Below are 17,199 nucleotides of genomic sequence, written 5' to 3'. Positions count from 1 at the left end.
TATAGATAGAATCTTCATTCGTCTTAATTACTATCAAGCACATAGCTTATAAAAAGAAACTTTTGATCGACAGTTTCACTTGCTTTTAATTTCTCTCCACCGAATTTGCCAATTAATTATGACAGAAACAAAAATAAAGTTTTATAGTTTATTTAGCTGAAGGTTATGGAAGAAACCGACATAAATCAATCATTTAGTCGTTTGCCTACAGGATATTAGTATGATTAGTATTGTGATTTCTATATTGTTTTATTAATTATATTTCAAAGATTTATATCATTTTCAAAGTAGAACCAACTGATTTATTAGGATAAATAATACCGGTTGTCGCTTCAGATGGAATCACTCCGAGTCGTCGTGGTGGCTCGTCGTGGTACGGTACTGGAGAAACCGGAGCCAGTGGAGAAGCCGGTGGCGGAACCCATAGAGATGATGATTGTGTGTATTTGTGTATATATATGTATTTATCTTTGTAATTTCTGTGGGGAATGTTCTAAAATCATTTGTACTTACTCTAGTAAAAGTCGTAGTGTCGAGGTTTGACAATCATATAATATTAGGTGGTTATAATGTTTTGCTAAAAACCGCTTATAATCTATGAATTAAGAATTCATTATTAATATTATATGATCTTACAGAGTCACACATCTAACTAAATAGGATCAAGTTACAATTAGTTTTAATTCAGATTAAAACGAGTTTTGGGTTAGTGAATTATGAATTCATTTTATATATATATGTGATATATATATTAATCTTATAATACATATAAGTATGCATATCTTAATGGGCAATTAAACCAATTAGTTGAATTGGTTAAAGGGCTCAGCCCATGTGACAATTAGGTCACGTATGTGTTTGATGGGTGTGGTACACATATATATGTTTATAAGATAGAAAAAGAGGCGATGTTGTCTCACGTGAAACCCTAATAGCTTGAGATTTGATCTCGACGGCACTAGTATCCCGTATCGATCCAATTTGTGTACGTGTGGATACCGGTAAAGGTACAACATTTGGAGTGCTAGAATTCTCGACTTGGTTTATTTATCCTTCCGCTGCGAGTAACTAGGTATATCCGAAACTCTAAGATCTAAGTTTAATTTCAGTATTGACATGAGATTCTAGGCATATGAATTCATAGGTTGATTTATAAATCTTATAAACCGGTATGAATTCCTACAGTCGTATCAGAGCCTATTTGTTTAATACTGAAATTAGATCTTGTTAAATCTATAATTTGGTATAGATAATAAATTGATATGCTCGCATGTTAAGAAAACCTTAATTTGATTACGGTACAAATACCTTAATTTCAAGTACTTTTGATGTCTACCCAATCTTATCAACTATCAAGGCTCATTTCGTTGTAAGATGGGCTTGCCAAAGCAAGGTGTCTGCAATTACATGCGTGAGGTAGATGGTAACGGTTACCATATGAATATAAGATTGGTTTACTTGACTAAGCTATCAAAACAGTTTTGGGCTTAGAGACATAGGTTGGATAAGACATAAGATGTCATCTGACAACCAAGAATTATATTGGATATAATTAGCAAAGTGTTGCTTACCTAAATAGCTAAACATTCGGGCGATGAGCCAAAGCTCACTCGAATTTTAGTGAAATATGGATCTTGGATTATTATATTCATTTGAGGAAAATGTTTTGAATATAATAAGAGTCTTCTTAATTGTTAAGATTTCTCTAATTCATGAACATCATATTAATATTTGCTATTCTTCTATTCCAGAAATGTCAACTCCCCACTGTTCATTCTCACTGCGATCTGTCCTTGAGAAGGACAAATTGAATGGGTCGAACTTTCTTGAATGGTATCGAAACTTGAGAATTGTTCACAAACAGAAGAAAAATGACTATGTTCTAGAAAAAGTTCTTCCTGAAAAACCTAAAACCAATGTCCAACATGCTGAAAAAAAATGCTTATGATAAGCATGTTAGTGATAGGGTCGATGTGTGTTGTCTTATGTTGGCAACCATGAACTCAGATTTGCAGAAGCAATATGAGAACGTGGATTCACCAATTGACATGATCACTAGCCTGAAAGGTATGTTTCAGGAGCAAGCTCGAACTGAGAGATACCAAACGGTCAAGTCTCTCATTGAGTGCAAGCTACCAATAGATGGTCCAGTTAGTCCACATGTCATTAAGATGATGGGTTATATTGATAACTTGGCTAAGCTGGATTGTCCTATCAGCCAAGAGTTGGCGACTGATCTAATTCTACAGTCATTGCCGTCAAGCTATGATCAGTTTGTTATGAACAACAACATGAACAACTTGACTAAGACTTTGACTGAGCTGCATGGGATGCTTAAAACAGCTGAACCCAACATCAAGAAGGATACCCCAAATGTTCTTATGGTAAGGTAACAAGTTTAAGAAACAAGGTAAGAACAAAGGAAATGGTAAGTCAGGCTGGATTGCGAATCCGAGCAAGTCTGATCCTTCTCCTAAGTTTAAGCCTGGTCCTTCTAATGTTGATAAGTGCCATTATTGTAATGGCCCTGGACATTGGAAAAGAAACCGTGAGAAATACTTGGAAGATCTGAAAAAGAAGAAGATTTCTGAAACGTCATCTTCAGGTATTTATGTTATAAAAGTAAATGTTACTATTTCTGATTCAACTCCTTTGGTATTTGATGCCAGTTGTGGTGCTCATATTTGTGAAATATGCAGGGCCTAAACAACAGTAGAATCTTGGAGAAAAGAGAAGTGGACCTGCATGTGAGAATGAAGCAAGAGTTGCTGTGTTAGTTGTAGGAACATTTATTTGTCTTTGTCTTCAGGCATGGTTTTGGAAACTAAGAATTGCTACTATGTAACTGCTATAAGCAGAGATATTATTCCTTGTTTGGATTTGGAAGGATTTCATTTTTCCGATTAAAGACAAGCGTTGTTTATTTAATTATTGTGATATCTTTTTGGTAGCAGTCCATTAGAGAATGGATTTTATGTTCTAGACCAAAGCATGCATGTTTATAGCATTAGTACCAAAAGATTCAAGTCTAACGACATGAATCAAACTTTCCTTTGGCATTATCTTTTGGACAACATAAGTGAGAAACACATTCAAAAGCTTCATAGTGATGGACTTTTGAGCTCATTTGATTACGAATCACATGAAAAATGTGAATCTTGTTTGTTGGGTAAAATGACTAAAGCTGCTTTTACTGGACACAGTGAAAGAGCTAAGAGCTTATTGGAACTTGTACATATTGATGAATGTGGAACAATGAGTATAAATGTTAGAGAAAATTATCAGTACTTCATGGTTATGTTTATATAGAAACATAAGTCTGTATGTTTTGAAAAGTTCAAAGACTTCCAGAATGAAGTACATAATAAGCTTGATAAGAAAAATAAAGCATTTTGATCCGATCGAGGTGTCAAATATTTGAGACAAGCGTTATATGATCATCTGAGAAAATATGAAATTGTTTCACAACTCACCCCTTTGGAAACACTACAGTTGAATGGTGTATTTGAAAGGGGAAACCAAACTTTATTAGATATAGTTCGGTCAATGATGAGTCATGCAGATCTTCCATTATATATCCTTTTGGGTAAACACTCTAGAAAAATATGTGTTTACTTTTACAAACCCACCGAGATCAAAGTGTTTGTTGATCGGATTGGTGTTTTCTAGAAAGAGAATTTATTTCCAAGAAGAACAGTGGGAGTAAAGTACTTCTCGAAGAAGTTCGAGAAACGCATGAGGTTAATGAAAGACATGGGACTAGCTGCACATATTCTTGGAATAAGAATCTATAGAGATAGATTAAATAAGCATATTGGATTATGTCAAGATACTTATATCGATAAGGTCTTGTACAAATTCAAAATGCATGATTCCAAGAAAGGCTTCTTACCAATGTTTCATGACATAACTCTCAGCAAGACTCAGTGTCCATGTACACATGATGAGCAAGAGCACATGAGTAGAAACACATGTGCTTTGAGTATAAAGAGTCGATATCATTCTGATCCAGGTGAAATTCACTGGACATAAGGTCAATATTATCCTCAAGTATTTGAGAAATATAAGGATAAGTTTGGTCTATGGTGAAAGTGACGAGCTTGCTGTAAGTGGTTACAGCGATGCCAGTTTTTCAAAATGACAAAGATGATTTTCGATCACAAGTTGGTTCCATCTTTTGTTCTAATGGAGGAGCGGTGAGTTGGAAGAGTTCCAAGCAAAGCACCTTAGAATAGCCTCAATGGATGCAAATGTTGTTGATCTATTGACCAGGCCTCAGGCCTCTTCCATGGCCTAAGTATGAGAGTCATACTGTAGTCATGGATATTAAGTTTCTTAAGATGTGATCTTGATTTTAGTGGGAGGTTTTTTTTTTTTATGATATGATGTTCATATTGACATACATTTGATTATGTATTCAAACTAATGAAATTGTTTCAGATTTATTTGATTATTGGATAATTAAATAAAAGTCTCAAACTAATTTATATCATTCTTATAGGTCATCAAGTACGTGACTTGATCATGAAACTCTATAAGTGAAAGATGATATAAGTTATTTAGGTCCCTAGTCAAGTTTGTTAACATGGTACATTAATAACCAAGCATGACTAGTATGTGAGGTGATTGATGACTAAGTTTCATGGAGTCATTCAATATGTGGTATTGAAGTCAATCACATGGATATGTGTTAGAGAACACATGATCGGACTGACCCGCTATGAGAACTCTGCAAGATTGTTATATGAGTGTCATAAGAGTTTCTCATTACGACTATAGAGTATAGTCCTTAGACCTGAGTTCGTCATGATTCTTTACTGGTGGATTAGTTCACTTTGACCTTGTCAAACGTCAGCCGTAACTGGTGATTATAAAGGCATTGATTAGGTGTTCTATGAAGTTTGTAAGGAACATGGATGGAACAAGATGGAATTTGTCCCTCCCATATAACGGGAGATAAATATCTCTGGGTCTATCGAAGATTTGATACTGAGAAATGCATGGCCATGCTCAAATGAGGTGAATGTCAGTCGTTTGTTTTATCAGTATAAATCAGAGTTCGATAAATGTGATCTAACTGAATAAGGATGACACTAGTTCTTGCCTTATGCTGAGATCGAGATATAGAGACAAAGGGATTATGAGAATAGATGATTCTAGTACAAGTGGGAGATTGTTGGGAATGTCCTAAAATCATTTGTACTTACTCTAGTAAAAGTCGTAGTGTCGAGGTTTGACAATCATATAATATTAGGTGGTTATAATGTTTTGCTAGAAGCCGCTTATAATCTATGAATTAAGAATTCATTATTAATATTATATGATCCTACAGGGTCACACACCTAAGTAAATTGGATCAAGTTACAATTAGTTTTAATTCAGATTAAAACGAGTTTTGGGTTAGTGAATTATGAATTCATTTTATATATATGTGATATATATTAATCTTATAATACATATAAGTATGCATATCTTAATAGGCAATTAAACCAATTAGTTGAATTGGTTAAAGGGCTCAGCCCATGCGACAATTAGGTCACGTATGTGTTTGATGGGTGTGGTACATATATATATGTTTATAAGATAGAAAAAGAGGCGATGTTGTCTCACGTGAAACCCTAATAGCTTGAGATTTGAACTCGGCGGCACTAGCATCCCGTATCGATCCAGTTTGTGTGCGTGTGGATACCGGTAGAGGCACGACATTTGGAGTGCTAGAATTCTCGACTTGGTTTATTTATCCTTCCGCTGCGAGTAACCAGGTATATCCGAAACTCTAAGATCTAAGTTTAATTTCAGTATTGACATGAGATTCTAGGCATATGAATTCATAGGTTGATTTAAAAATCGTTATAAACCGGTATGAATTCCTACAATTTCAACTTTTTAATTAATTATGAAATTAATATTTGAATTTTAATTCCGAAACTGATATTGAAATTTAATAAATTTAGTTTATAGATTAATAGATTCAAAATTTCAAATTAAGAGTTTGTTAATCACTAAATTTTTGTGACTAAAACTTGTAAAGATATCAATAATGTAGTTGCTAAATTGTCATAAATCTTTATGACTAATTTGTAACTAACTATCAATATAGTAGTCACCAATTAGTCACTAGCTTTAGCCACTAAAGAGGTTAGATTTAGTGGTAAATTTTGCAACTACTTTGTCACTATCGTTAAAATATCTCCAAATTGCAACTCCGATTTGTGACTTCAATGGTAGTCTTACATTAGTTACAAAATTAGCCACTAATTGTGATGTCTCACTTTAGTCGCAACATGCCAACTAATTTGCGACTACAATGATTTGCGACGAGCTTTTTCTAACGTTCACGGGCAGTTGCAAAAAAGTCTTAAAAAACTTATTTGCTCCTATTCTGTTACTATAATTGCAGTGGCAAAATGGATGTTTTCTTGTAGTGGCAACCGTATCATGTTTTTTACTGCACCAGCTTATTGGACTCCTTCCAAGGTAGAAGATGTGACCCATAGTACTTCTACCATCATCAGGATCCGTATTATAGCTACTATCACTATAACCAACCAGCTTTGATGTCTATTTTGATCGACCAAACGTCAAGCCTAACGTAGTAGTACCTTGTAGATAACGCAAACATTGCTTTACAGCTACCTCATGTGATTCCTTTGGACTCGCCATGTATCTACTCAACACTCTAATACAATAAGACAAGTCTACGCAACAAATAACGAAAACACCCTATAACCTTCATGTAGTTAGTCGCATCAATGTCTCTCTCTTTATCGCATCAATGTCTCTCTCTTTATCGGACTTGGCTAACTTGAGCCATGCTTCCATAGCTATGTGAACAGAGTTGCAGTCTCTCATTCCAGCTTCTTCAAGTATCTTTAGAGCATAACGATTTTGACTCAAAGTTATACCCTCTTCATGTTGCTTTTCCTCAATACCAAGATAGTAGGTAAGCCTTCCTAAATCACTCATCTCAAATCTCATGGCCATCTCTCTTTTAAACTCTTCAATCATCCTCATATTGGCTTGGAACCACTTTCTCTTCGTTTAGGTATATGAACTCATGTAGCAAGAGCTCATCTGCTTCTTGAGTATCATTATTCTCGGTCTCTTGTATTTCTTGAAGCTTTAATAGACAGCCAGGACATTCGGTCACATAGTGACCTAGCTTGTCGCAACGATAACAGATGAATTTTGAAGGATCTCGTGGGGTGTAATACCTGCCTCGTCCTCATCCCCTATTGTTGTAATACCTTCCTCCGCGACCTCTGTCTCTGTTATCATTACTGGAACCACAGTTTGACTGTGATTCCATGTTTGCATACATCAGTTTGCTCTGATCATCATGAACCTCTTCTTCTTACGTGACCCTCTCTTCGTATGCTTTCAAACGCCCAACAATGTCTTCAAAGATTGTTGTCTTGAGATCTATTACGTGCTCTAATGTAGCCACAATATGGATATACTTTTTTCGGGGAAGACACTTGAGAAACTTCTTAACCAGCTTAGATTCTTCAATTTCTTCTCCGAAAACAGTAGACTTTGAAGATATCTCAGATTAGTTTCCAACAAAATCATTTATCTTGCCATTAGTGTTTGCAATCGAGCTTCCTTTACTCTTTCTGCTCTTACATACCTTGCTTTGATCGCATCCCAAACTTTCTTCGCCGTCCTCAACTCTCCTACTTGTAAGACCAATGTCTCTGGTATCGACTGAAATAATAGTGCCATAGCCATATCGTTCCTTTCATCCTTCTCTGCTTCTGTTTCTACGATTTCCTAGACCTTGTGTACTCTAAGGAGAATCCTCATTCTCATAGTCCACACGGTGTAATTTGTAGTATTCAATATATGACACTTAATGGAGGAAGATCCTCCTTCCTTTGTAGTCGACGTTGACGCGACCACAAGATCACCCATGGTTATCGAACCTCAAGCTCTGATAATTGTTATCAAACTCATATGTATGAAACTTGAAGATAATAAGAACTAACTCTTCTTATTGCTTAAGAAACTCGCTCAAAACTTAAGCTCTCAAAACTCACACACAAGACAATGCCACAACTCGACATTGCTTTATATAAGACCACACATATCCTAATCCTAATTGTAAACACATATATTTAGATAACTCCTAAATATAATTTTGATCCTTATCTCTAAAGATCATAAACTCAATAGGACTAGGATAGCTTGACACTCAAGCTTTTTTCAAGCTTATTTCAACAAACCTGTGGCAAACTTTCTTTCAGCTTGACGTCTTGACACATTTCTTCCTCACATGTGTTGAATATTCTATCATCTTCCGGAAGATGGAGCATAACATTCATTTTCTTTATCATATTCAGCCCGATTGTCTTTTCCATTCAATACATGTCTTTAGATTGCCACCGAATGAAGAGCATTAACATTCATTTTCTTTAAATTTCCCTTGCAGTCAAGATCTTTTAATTCTCAGAGCAGTATGAATTCTTCAAAACTTCCACAAGTTTTCTTCATATATATATAAATGTGATGAAAGAGATGGTCCAAAATAAAATATTACACATGAAAAAATCTAACTTATATTTTGATAGGATAAATAGATGTTAACAAAATTAAATAAAGGTTGTGAAAAAAAAAATTGAATACAGTATAATTAAATACACCTATTCCTGCAGAAATTAGGAAATCGAGTTTTGGAAGGAGAAGTGTAAAATATTTGTGCGTCAATTAGTAGTTCTGGCCCAAGTTCAAAGTCAAGGTATAATTGTTGGGACTAAAACGATAGTCATATTTTCTGTTTCATGTTATGACGGTGGAGTCTTACCTAACAAATGGCAAAAAAAAATAGCAAACTCGTTATGAAAAGGAAAACAGAAGCAAACCCTTGGCTATAAATAAGAAGCAAGTCCTTACTACAAAACCATTAATCGTCCGGACATGACATCTATGGAGAGACCCCTAAAGTTTAAACAAGCTGGTACTGCTGCTTCGTTAGGAAGAGAAACCAAACGAAGAAGAAGAAGTAGTAGAAGAAGAAGAAGAAGAGCGATTCATATCCCCAACGATATTGTAGAAGAAGTTCTCGTGAGGCTCCCAGTGATATCGGTCACCAGATTCCAAACTGTGTCGAAAGACTGGAGATCTCTGATCAGGTCGAGGGGTTTCGGTGAAAGATACGCATCTTATCACAATAACAAGAACCCTAAACTCTTGTGTGTGTGCGATGATTTAGTGAACCGTGCGAAAAACACCCTTCATTCAACGACAATGACACTGGAGACGATGACGGCTTCTCGAGACCACCGCTACGTACGGTCAGAGAAACTCAAGAAATTCACAGGGTTTCTCGAAACCTCCGAGAGCTGCGACGGTCTTGTCTGCATCTACGGCATGACAATCCCAATAAAACTGATGAACGCTGCCTCTGGGAAGTCAACACGACTCCCTCTAGCGAATATTCAGCGACTTCATATTGACCATCCGAACCCGCAACTGAAGCTTGTTGAGGATTTATGTCAAGAACCAGATCAGTTCCGTGCTTTTACTCGGTTAGGGTTTGGGAAAGACACCGTTACGGGAATATGTAAGCTTGTTTGGCTATATAATAAATATCCTCCTGCTAGTGCTAGTGCTAGTACTAGTTCGACCAGTTGTGAGGTTTTGGATCTTTTTGAGGATAAGATCAAATGGAGGTTCGTGAGTACTGCCGCTCTCGATCATCATCACGTCTCGGATAGTCCGAGGCCAGTGTTTGCAAACGGATCCTTCTACTGGCTCACTGGAGATGGAGAAGGATATCCAACAACACAAACCAAACTCATAGTTTTCGATATTCATACAGAGATGTTTCAAGTCACGGAAACGCCGCCTTTCGTAAAGCGTGACGCGTGTGGCGACAAGATTGGTGTATGCAATCTCGATGGTTGTCTCTGCGTTTCTGAACTGAAGGCGGATTGTAAGCAAGAGTTTTGGTGGAGGGTTAAAGACCAACTGTGGGAGAAGATCTTCTCGGTTGACTTGAATTCTACTTCGACATGGTTTGGTGGTGTCACATCGCAGCCTCTCACGCCCTTGACCATTTTGAAAGACAAAAATAAGGTCATCCTCTCGCTCAGCTATCAAGATAACCTTGTGTCCTTTGATCTTGATCCTCACTCGACTGTTTATCATCTGTATTTATCTGGTTACTACGGTTTAGCTGTTCCTTACTTTCCAAGTTTATTTACTATCTTGTAAACAAAAGAGTTCGTTGTGTACGTTGATTAATAAATAAAACTCATGTATATCAAATTAATTATATGTTTTTTCCTATTTGTAATTTTCAAGTTATTATCAACTTTTCTCATAATGGAATAGACTATTGGTCCAGTTTGATATTCAGGCATTAGTTTAATAACTCTTTAGGCTTCAGCTCGATTCACAATGTATAAACAAAGTACGAGCAAGTGGGGTTCATGTGTGTATTTGATTTGATGCTCATGCCTTCAAAACTCTATCATTCAACAGTGATAAGAGATGGCTGTTTTCAATAGTACTTTTCGTTGTCCATTATGGTTCCATGATCAGAAAGGCTACACAATAATATCTAGGCTTCTTTGTTGTGATATTGACAATATTTATCATTATGTTGCTTTTGAAAATGGATTACTCTGTTTTGGAGAACTTTGTTTTTTATTCCTTTTCATTTGGGCAAAGCTTTTTCATAAGTTTTGTTTTAAGCAAATTTGAAACATTTGGGATAACCTAAACATATGGGCCTGGGCTATTTATCACATTGGATCATCTCGCTAGCAGTTGATAAGAAACTCCGACCTTTGTGTCTTCTAGTGTTTCAGGCTGTTTTCTACTACACTTGGAAGGAGAGAAATTCGAGACTCCACAACAATATTCACAAGCCGGCACACTCATTGATCAAGGAGATTCACCTTCAGGTTCGAGCACGCCTTTTGGGACTGGATAGGGAAACTCTCACCAAAACAGCTTCTTCTCATCATCTCAGCTCAAACACACGCCTTCAAAGCAAGCCATCGATGCTCTCACCAAAACTTGCTTCATTTCAGTTTCTATTTTCAAATATGGGCATAGTTTTAAGCCTTGTAACCATCTAGGGAAATTGCCACAAATACCGCATTCATAGTACCGTTTTTCATGTTTACAATAACCATTTTTACCCTCACTTTTAATGAAGAGTAAAAGACACTTATACCCATAGGGTTAACTAATCTAGACTTAGGGTTTAGAGTTGAGGAGTGGGGTAGGGTCTTTGGAATGTAAAATTTAGGATTATAATAAATATATAAATAAATACTTAAAAAATATTTTAAAAAATAGTTTCAAACATAATTTTTGATTTTCAAAAAGAAATTTTGAAAAAAATTAAAAATAAAATTCGAAAAAATCAAAAAAAGAAAAATTTATAAAAAAGTTCGACTTTGGAAAAGTATAATTCGAAAACATATTTTTTTATTTATTTAAATAATGATTTATTATATATATAGATAACAAATGTATAAGAGTCTTTTGCCACTTAATGAATAATGTATTTTTGAAAATGTCCCTTTAGTGGTGGTAAAGATAAAAAGTGGTACCATAAAAGTGGTAAATATAAAATTTCCCCTTTTATCTTTGGCATACTTTTTTTGAGGAAATTTTATATTTACCATTTTAATGGTACCACTTTCATTTTTACCACCACTCAGTGGCGGAGGCAGGATAGCTTCCCACTAGGGTCAGTTTGATAACAACTGCAATTTACAAGGGTCAATAGGTTAGTTTTCTAATATTTCATCAAATTTTAGAAGGAAAATACAAATAATTTTTTTTCACATGGGTCATTTGACCACCCTAATTACATGCCGGCTCCGCCACTGCCACTACTAAAGGGACATTTTCAAACATACTTTCTTCGTTAAATCGAAAAATACTCTTATATCATTGTTTCACAAAGAGTGTCACTTAGACACATTTCATTTAGATTAAGAAAATAATAAAATATATTAATTTACCCTTATTTATTATATAATTATTTAAATAAAAATCATAATTTTGAATCTTATAAAACTATACTCAATACGTAATATGATTCAATAATAATATATATCATTATTATAAGAGAGAAATTATTCAAACATTATGCTCCAATAATAACAATATATCATTATTATTTTATATAAAATACTTTTCCTCAATGTTCGAGCAGCAACTATGACGTCTCATTGTTCCTCTGGAACGGAATGCAATTACTCTCTGATTACCAAAGAGATTTTTTAAAAAAAAAACAAGCGTTAAAGAAGTTCACTCTAATCCCATTGGCAAATGGTGATGAGCTTCAGAAGGAAAAAGAACAATCTCCACTGCACCTACAACCCGTTCAAGAAATCAATATCAAATTTTACAGGTCCGGAAGCTTCTCTCTGTGCCATCTCAACGACACAATGGCAAATGCAGTTATGAAGATATAGATGGTCAATGCGACAAATCTATGTATTGAAGATGCCCACTCTGTGATTCTTAAGTTCAATGGTTGGAAATTAGACTACTAGTTCAAGATTATGTTTTTGTTAAGCCAATTGTTAGGTTTTCTGGTTTTGCAAAACTAAGTTTTCTTGAATGTTATAAATATGTTGCCATTTATATTAACGCTGTATAACAAAGACAAAGTAATACATTAATTTTCACACATCTAACATTTTTATAAACGTATATATGATAGGGTGTATGAATGTAAATATATACAGATATACTGTATATTGAATTATTAACATTTTTTAGATAAGGAAAAAAAAGTTAGTACAACAAAACCTAATCAGTTAAATGAAGAGAAAGCGAGGGTTTTGTCTTAAAGCCCATCAGAAAGATACGAATGAGAAAAATGTGGTACCCACATCACACCCCGCATGTGGACACATTTCACCGTTTTGACAGTGACACCCAAACCGTAACCATCCTTCTTCTAAATTGTAAAAATAAAATTTAAAGTTTGTTTCATTACAATAAATTATGACAGAGATGGACCTTACCTACATATACTTTTCAAGATCCATATATGCCATATTAAAAAAAAGTTGAAGAAGAAGAACAAAAATCAGGAGAGAGAGAAAGCGAGAGAGAGAGAGGGCTTTGAGGTTTGTCTTTGTATTATATAATAAACATTTACATGTATAGTGGACTAGTGTCTTCTTCTTCATCATCTTCTTTGTTATCATCATCATCATACATATATCATCTTCTTCTTGGTTCTTTCTTAACCTCCGATTTATAGCTTTTTGACTATTTTTTCCTTCTTCTTGGTTGCTTTCTCTTGATCTATCAGGTACCAAAAGAAAACAACTAAGAAATATTTCTTCTTAATTCTTTCAAAAGCTTACAAACAAAAAATAAAAATAAGCCCTTAATTTGTTTTTATTGTTCTCTTCATGTATTTTAGTGAATTGTTTTTATAAAAAAAAAATTCGATGTCGTCAATCTCAATGGATTCTTGCTGTTCTTCATTCCTCTTTTCGTTTTCTTCTGAAACGATAATTTGATTTTTGTTTTTCGCAATCCTTGCATGTTTAATAAATGGATTATTCTCTTACAGGTTATACTCTTACACGCAAAGAAGAAGATCTAAGATGGCATCATCATCATATAACGCAAGCGTTGTTCCTTCATCATCATCCTCTGCTCAGCCGTTCTTCCTCACTGGCTCCGGCGTCGGAGAGAACGACTTTGGCCAGAAAGATACTTTTGTGTCAATGATTCAACAGCCTAACTCCTCAGCTCCACCACCCAAGAAACGAAGAAACCAACCCGGAAACCCAAGCAAGTACCTCTTACATATTTAATATTTTTAATAAAATTTTCTATTAAAATCACTAGCTTTGAGAAAAAATAAAGATAACCCTTATAGGAGAAAACTAAATAAACAAGAACCCTAATTAATCTTCTTCCTTTTTTCTGGTACACTCGTATTTTCATTATTAACGACCGTCATTATATTACATATATGTAAAATTTGGTTTTCTTTCTATATAATGTCTATATCAATTTCTTGATTTACTCCTCATAGATTAACATTGCAAGATCTTGAATGGTGACTAAATTTAATTTATCAAATAGATCCTGATGCGGAAGTGGTAGCTTTATCTCCAAAGACAATAATGGCTACAAACAGGTTCATATGCGATGTATGCAAGAAAGGGTTTCAAAGAGAACAAAACCTACAGCTTCACCGAAGAGGACACAATCTCCCATGGAAACTCAAACAGAAGTCAACCAAAGAAGTAAAGAGGAAAGTCTATCTTTGTCCGGAACCCACGTGCGTCCACCATGACCCCTCACGTGCTCTCGGAGACCTCACCGGAATTAAGAAGCACTATTACCGTAAACATGGAGAAAAGAAGTGGAAGTGCGATAAATGTTCTAAGCGTTACGCTGTTCAATCGGATTGGAAAGCTCACTCTAAGACCTGTGGTACTAAAGAGTATCGATGTGACTGTGGTACCATCTTCTCTAGGTAACTAGTATCTGTCCATTTCATTTAAATAATTTGTTCGTATTTGGGCTAATTAAGTGATGAAACGTATATATAATATATATGTCTGTAGTATCTAGATAATCTAGGTAAAGTATGATACCATGGACCATCATTTCTTTTGGTATTGAAAATCTATTTTAAGTAAAAAGCTGCATTCAACACTGCATATAAAACTTACATTTTTTACTAATTTTACATGAAATATACCAAATATATAATATGAACTGTAACTGAAATCGTATATATTTTTGGCCATGGAATTTGAACCTCGAGTACATCGCCCATAAAATGTATATTGTGATTATGTACATAGGATCTATCACTGTATTTGTTTGGTTGTTGATGAGTACTGAATAGAGAAACACAGTGAAGAGAAAGAGAGAAAATTTAAAAGATGCTAAATTTGGTCACATGTATGAGTTAGATCTGTTTTTTCATTTTCCACTTTTGTTTTCTTCTTCTTCACTTTTGCAGGTTCCCCTTTTTATGAAACTCCTCTTCTTTTGTGGACCCTGTCTTATCTCTTTCTCTCTCTAGACACATGCATACATAGATACATATATGTTTGGTTAAAGTGCGTTACTTATTTCATTATAGTGTTCTGCTAAACACTTTAATGCTGTTCTAGGGTTTCTTTCTTTATTTTCATGGTTTGAGTTAAATACGTTGTTGTAGAATGTGACTGACTTATATTAACATTCATGGGCTTTGCATTAAATGAAGAAGGTCTTTCATTAAAGTAGCAAGTGACTCGAGCTTTATGTTCTTCTAATATTCTCTCCTATATATAAATAGTAACCATAATTAATAACTATAGCATTCATTGATGATGATTCACGTCAACATATGCAACATATTAAATGAAGAAGGTCTTTCATTAAAGTAGCAATTAACTCGACCTTTATATTCTTCTATCATTCTCTCCTATAAATGGTAGCCATTATAACTATAGCATTCATTAATGATGATTATGCAACATTTACATAATATATAGTTTGCAAAATACATATACATATATATAATCCAATAAGCTAAAAAATGTTTGGGCTTTTTCTTTTCCAGACGCGATAGTTACATTACACACAGGGCTTTCTGTGATGCATTGATACAAGAGACTGCTAGAAACCCTACCTTGAGCTTCACGTCAATGGAAGCTGCTAGCAGCGGCGCCGGCTCCGGTGGATTGTACGGGAGACTGGATGGTGGCAGGACTCTATCCCACCACCATTTGAGTGGCCATCCAAACTCTGGATTTTCGCCTCTCGCGGGTTACAATCTAAACATTGCATCTTCTGAAAATAGCAGACACTTTGTTCCGCAGACGTCAAACCCTAACTTCTTAATCCAATCGAGCCAAGGAATGCTGACTGTACCGAACAACAACGATCAGAGTTTCATGAACCATCAAGGTCTAAACCAGTTTGATCCGGTCAACAACATAAACTCCAAAAGTAGCACCAACAACAGCTTCTTCAACCTCGGATTCTTTCAAGAAAACATCAAGAACTCAGAGACGAGTCTTCCTTCTCTATATAGCTCCGACGTTCTTGTTCATCACCCTGAAGAAAGCTTGAACGTGGGTTCTAACGTGTCAGCCACGGCACTGCTTCAGAAAGCTACTCAAATGGGTTCCATCACAAGCAACGATCCTTCTGCTTTACTCAGAGGCTTAGCTTCTTCGTCAAGTAATGATTTTGGAGGAGGGCAGATTATGGGGAACGATAATAACGGTAATCTTCAAGGTCTAATGAACTCACTAGTGGCAGTAAATGGCGGTGGTGCCGGCGGATCCGGTGGCAATATATTCGATGTTCATTTCGGAAACAATGGAAATATGAGCGGCTCGGACAAGTTAACGTTAGATTTTCTTGGAGTTGGAGGAATGGTTAGAAATGTAAATCGCGGCCGTGGTCGTGGAGGCGACGTTGGTGAACTGAAGTTTTCGGAGCAAAATCATCCATTTGGAAGATCTTGAAAATATCTTATTATTGTAACCTACTCACCTATAACTAGTTAGGTGATAATTTTGCTATCTTCCTTTCTTGCTTTCATAATCATAGTCTACATATAATAGATCTTTCACTGAACTCTATTAAGTTTGAGACTCTCATCATTAGGTTATGTCTTTTGTTAAGTTGTTATATAGAAGTTTGCTACTTAATTTGTTGTTTATAACTGAATAGTATAAACTATTATGGTTTGAATATAAACGATTAGCTTAATTTTATGCCAATTTATTGCTTCTGCAACTTTCTTAATTATATGCCAACTTTTATTCTGCATTTTGACAAACAATATTTTATAAAAAAGTGGGTTAAACGGAATGGATGAAGAGGTATGATGCGGTTATTTGGAGAAAAGTTGGTACAAACTTCAAAGAATTTTAATATGAACAAGTTATTTGGCCAAAAAAGAAGTTATTTTGGCCAAAAAATCGTATAATTCATATGTGGATATTTAAATTAACGTTCTTGTGAATTACCTTTATAGGTTTTTTTTTTTGCCCAAAACCTTATAGGTTCTGAACGTGATAACCATGAAATCTCAACACGGATCCTCACAGCTCTCACATTTTCAAAGTACACATTCGTTCAGAAGGTAATAGTTCAAAACTTATTGAAAAAGTTTCTTTTTTAAGTTTATAATTAATATTTTTCCCTATTTTTAATATGATATTCAAGAAAAAAAATTGCATATTTTAG

The 17,199-nt window shown here is 35.0% G+C and overlaps 2 protein-coding genes across 3 annotated transcripts; both read left to right on the top strand.

Annotated features, from left to right (window-relative positions):
* The first annotated feature begins 940 nt into the window (after window positions 1-940).
* On the top strand, window positions 941-11,209 carry LOC106417076 (putative F-box protein At2g02030). The gene has a single exon (XM_048768520.1). The coding sequence runs from the start codon at window positions 8,917-8,919 to the stop codon at window positions 10,213-10,215; it is 1,299 nt and encodes a 432-aa protein (XP_048624477.1). The 5' UTR covers window positions 941-8,916; the 3' UTR covers window positions 10,216-11,209.
* A 1,746-nt stretch (window positions 11,210-12,955) lies between these two features.
* Window positions 12,956-16,730, top strand: LOC106418508 (protein indeterminate-domain 4, chloroplastic-like). Of its 2 annotated transcripts, none has more exons than XM_048768519.1 (4): window positions 12,956-13,103; window positions 13,559-13,782; window positions 14,080-14,476; window positions 15,560-16,730. In XM_048768519.1, the coding sequence occupies exons 2-4, from the start codon at window positions 13,593-13,595 to the stop codon at window positions 16,470-16,472; spliced, it is 1,500 nt and encodes a 499-aa protein (XP_048624476.1). In that variant the 5' UTR covers window positions 12,956-13,103; window positions 13,559-13,592; the 3' UTR covers window positions 16,473-16,730. The 2 variants fall into 2 exon arrangements, with proteins under 2 accessions (XP_048624476.1, XP_048624475.1); XM_048768518.1 differs by having other exon boundaries at window positions 13,033-13,291.
* Window positions 16,731-17,199: the final 469 nt, after the last annotated feature.

The sequence above is a fragment of the Brassica napus genome, chromosome C9 (genome assembly GCF_020379485.1).
Source record: "Brassica napus cultivar Da-Ae chromosome C9, Da-Ae, whole genome shotgun sequence".
In the NCBI taxonomy this organism is placed as follows: Eukaryota; Viridiplantae; Streptophyta; class Magnoliopsida; order Brassicales; family Brassicaceae; genus Brassica; species Brassica napus.
This window is presented reverse-complemented; position numbering and strand designations above follow the sequence as displayed.

What these genes read in the sequence shown, in the direction of transcription:
- LOC106417076 (XM_048768520.1), top strand. Translation starts at nt 8,917, where the DNA reads ATGACATCTATGGAGAGACCCCTAAAGTTTAAACAAGCTGGTACTGCT.
- LOC106418508 (XM_048768519.1), top strand. Translation starts at nt 13,593, where the DNA reads ATGGCATCATCATCATATAACGCAAGCGTTGTTCCTTCATCATCATCC. An exon ending in AAACCAACCCGGAAACCCAA is followed by an intron (nt 13,783 to 14,079) that starts GCAAGTACCTCT and finishes TTTATCAAATAG; the next exon opens with ATCCTGATGCGGAAGTGGTA. An exon ending in TGTGGTACCATCTTCTCTAG is followed by an intron (nt 14,477 to 15,559) that starts GTAACTAGTATC and finishes TTTCTTTTCCAG; the next exon opens with ACGCGATAGTTACATTACAC.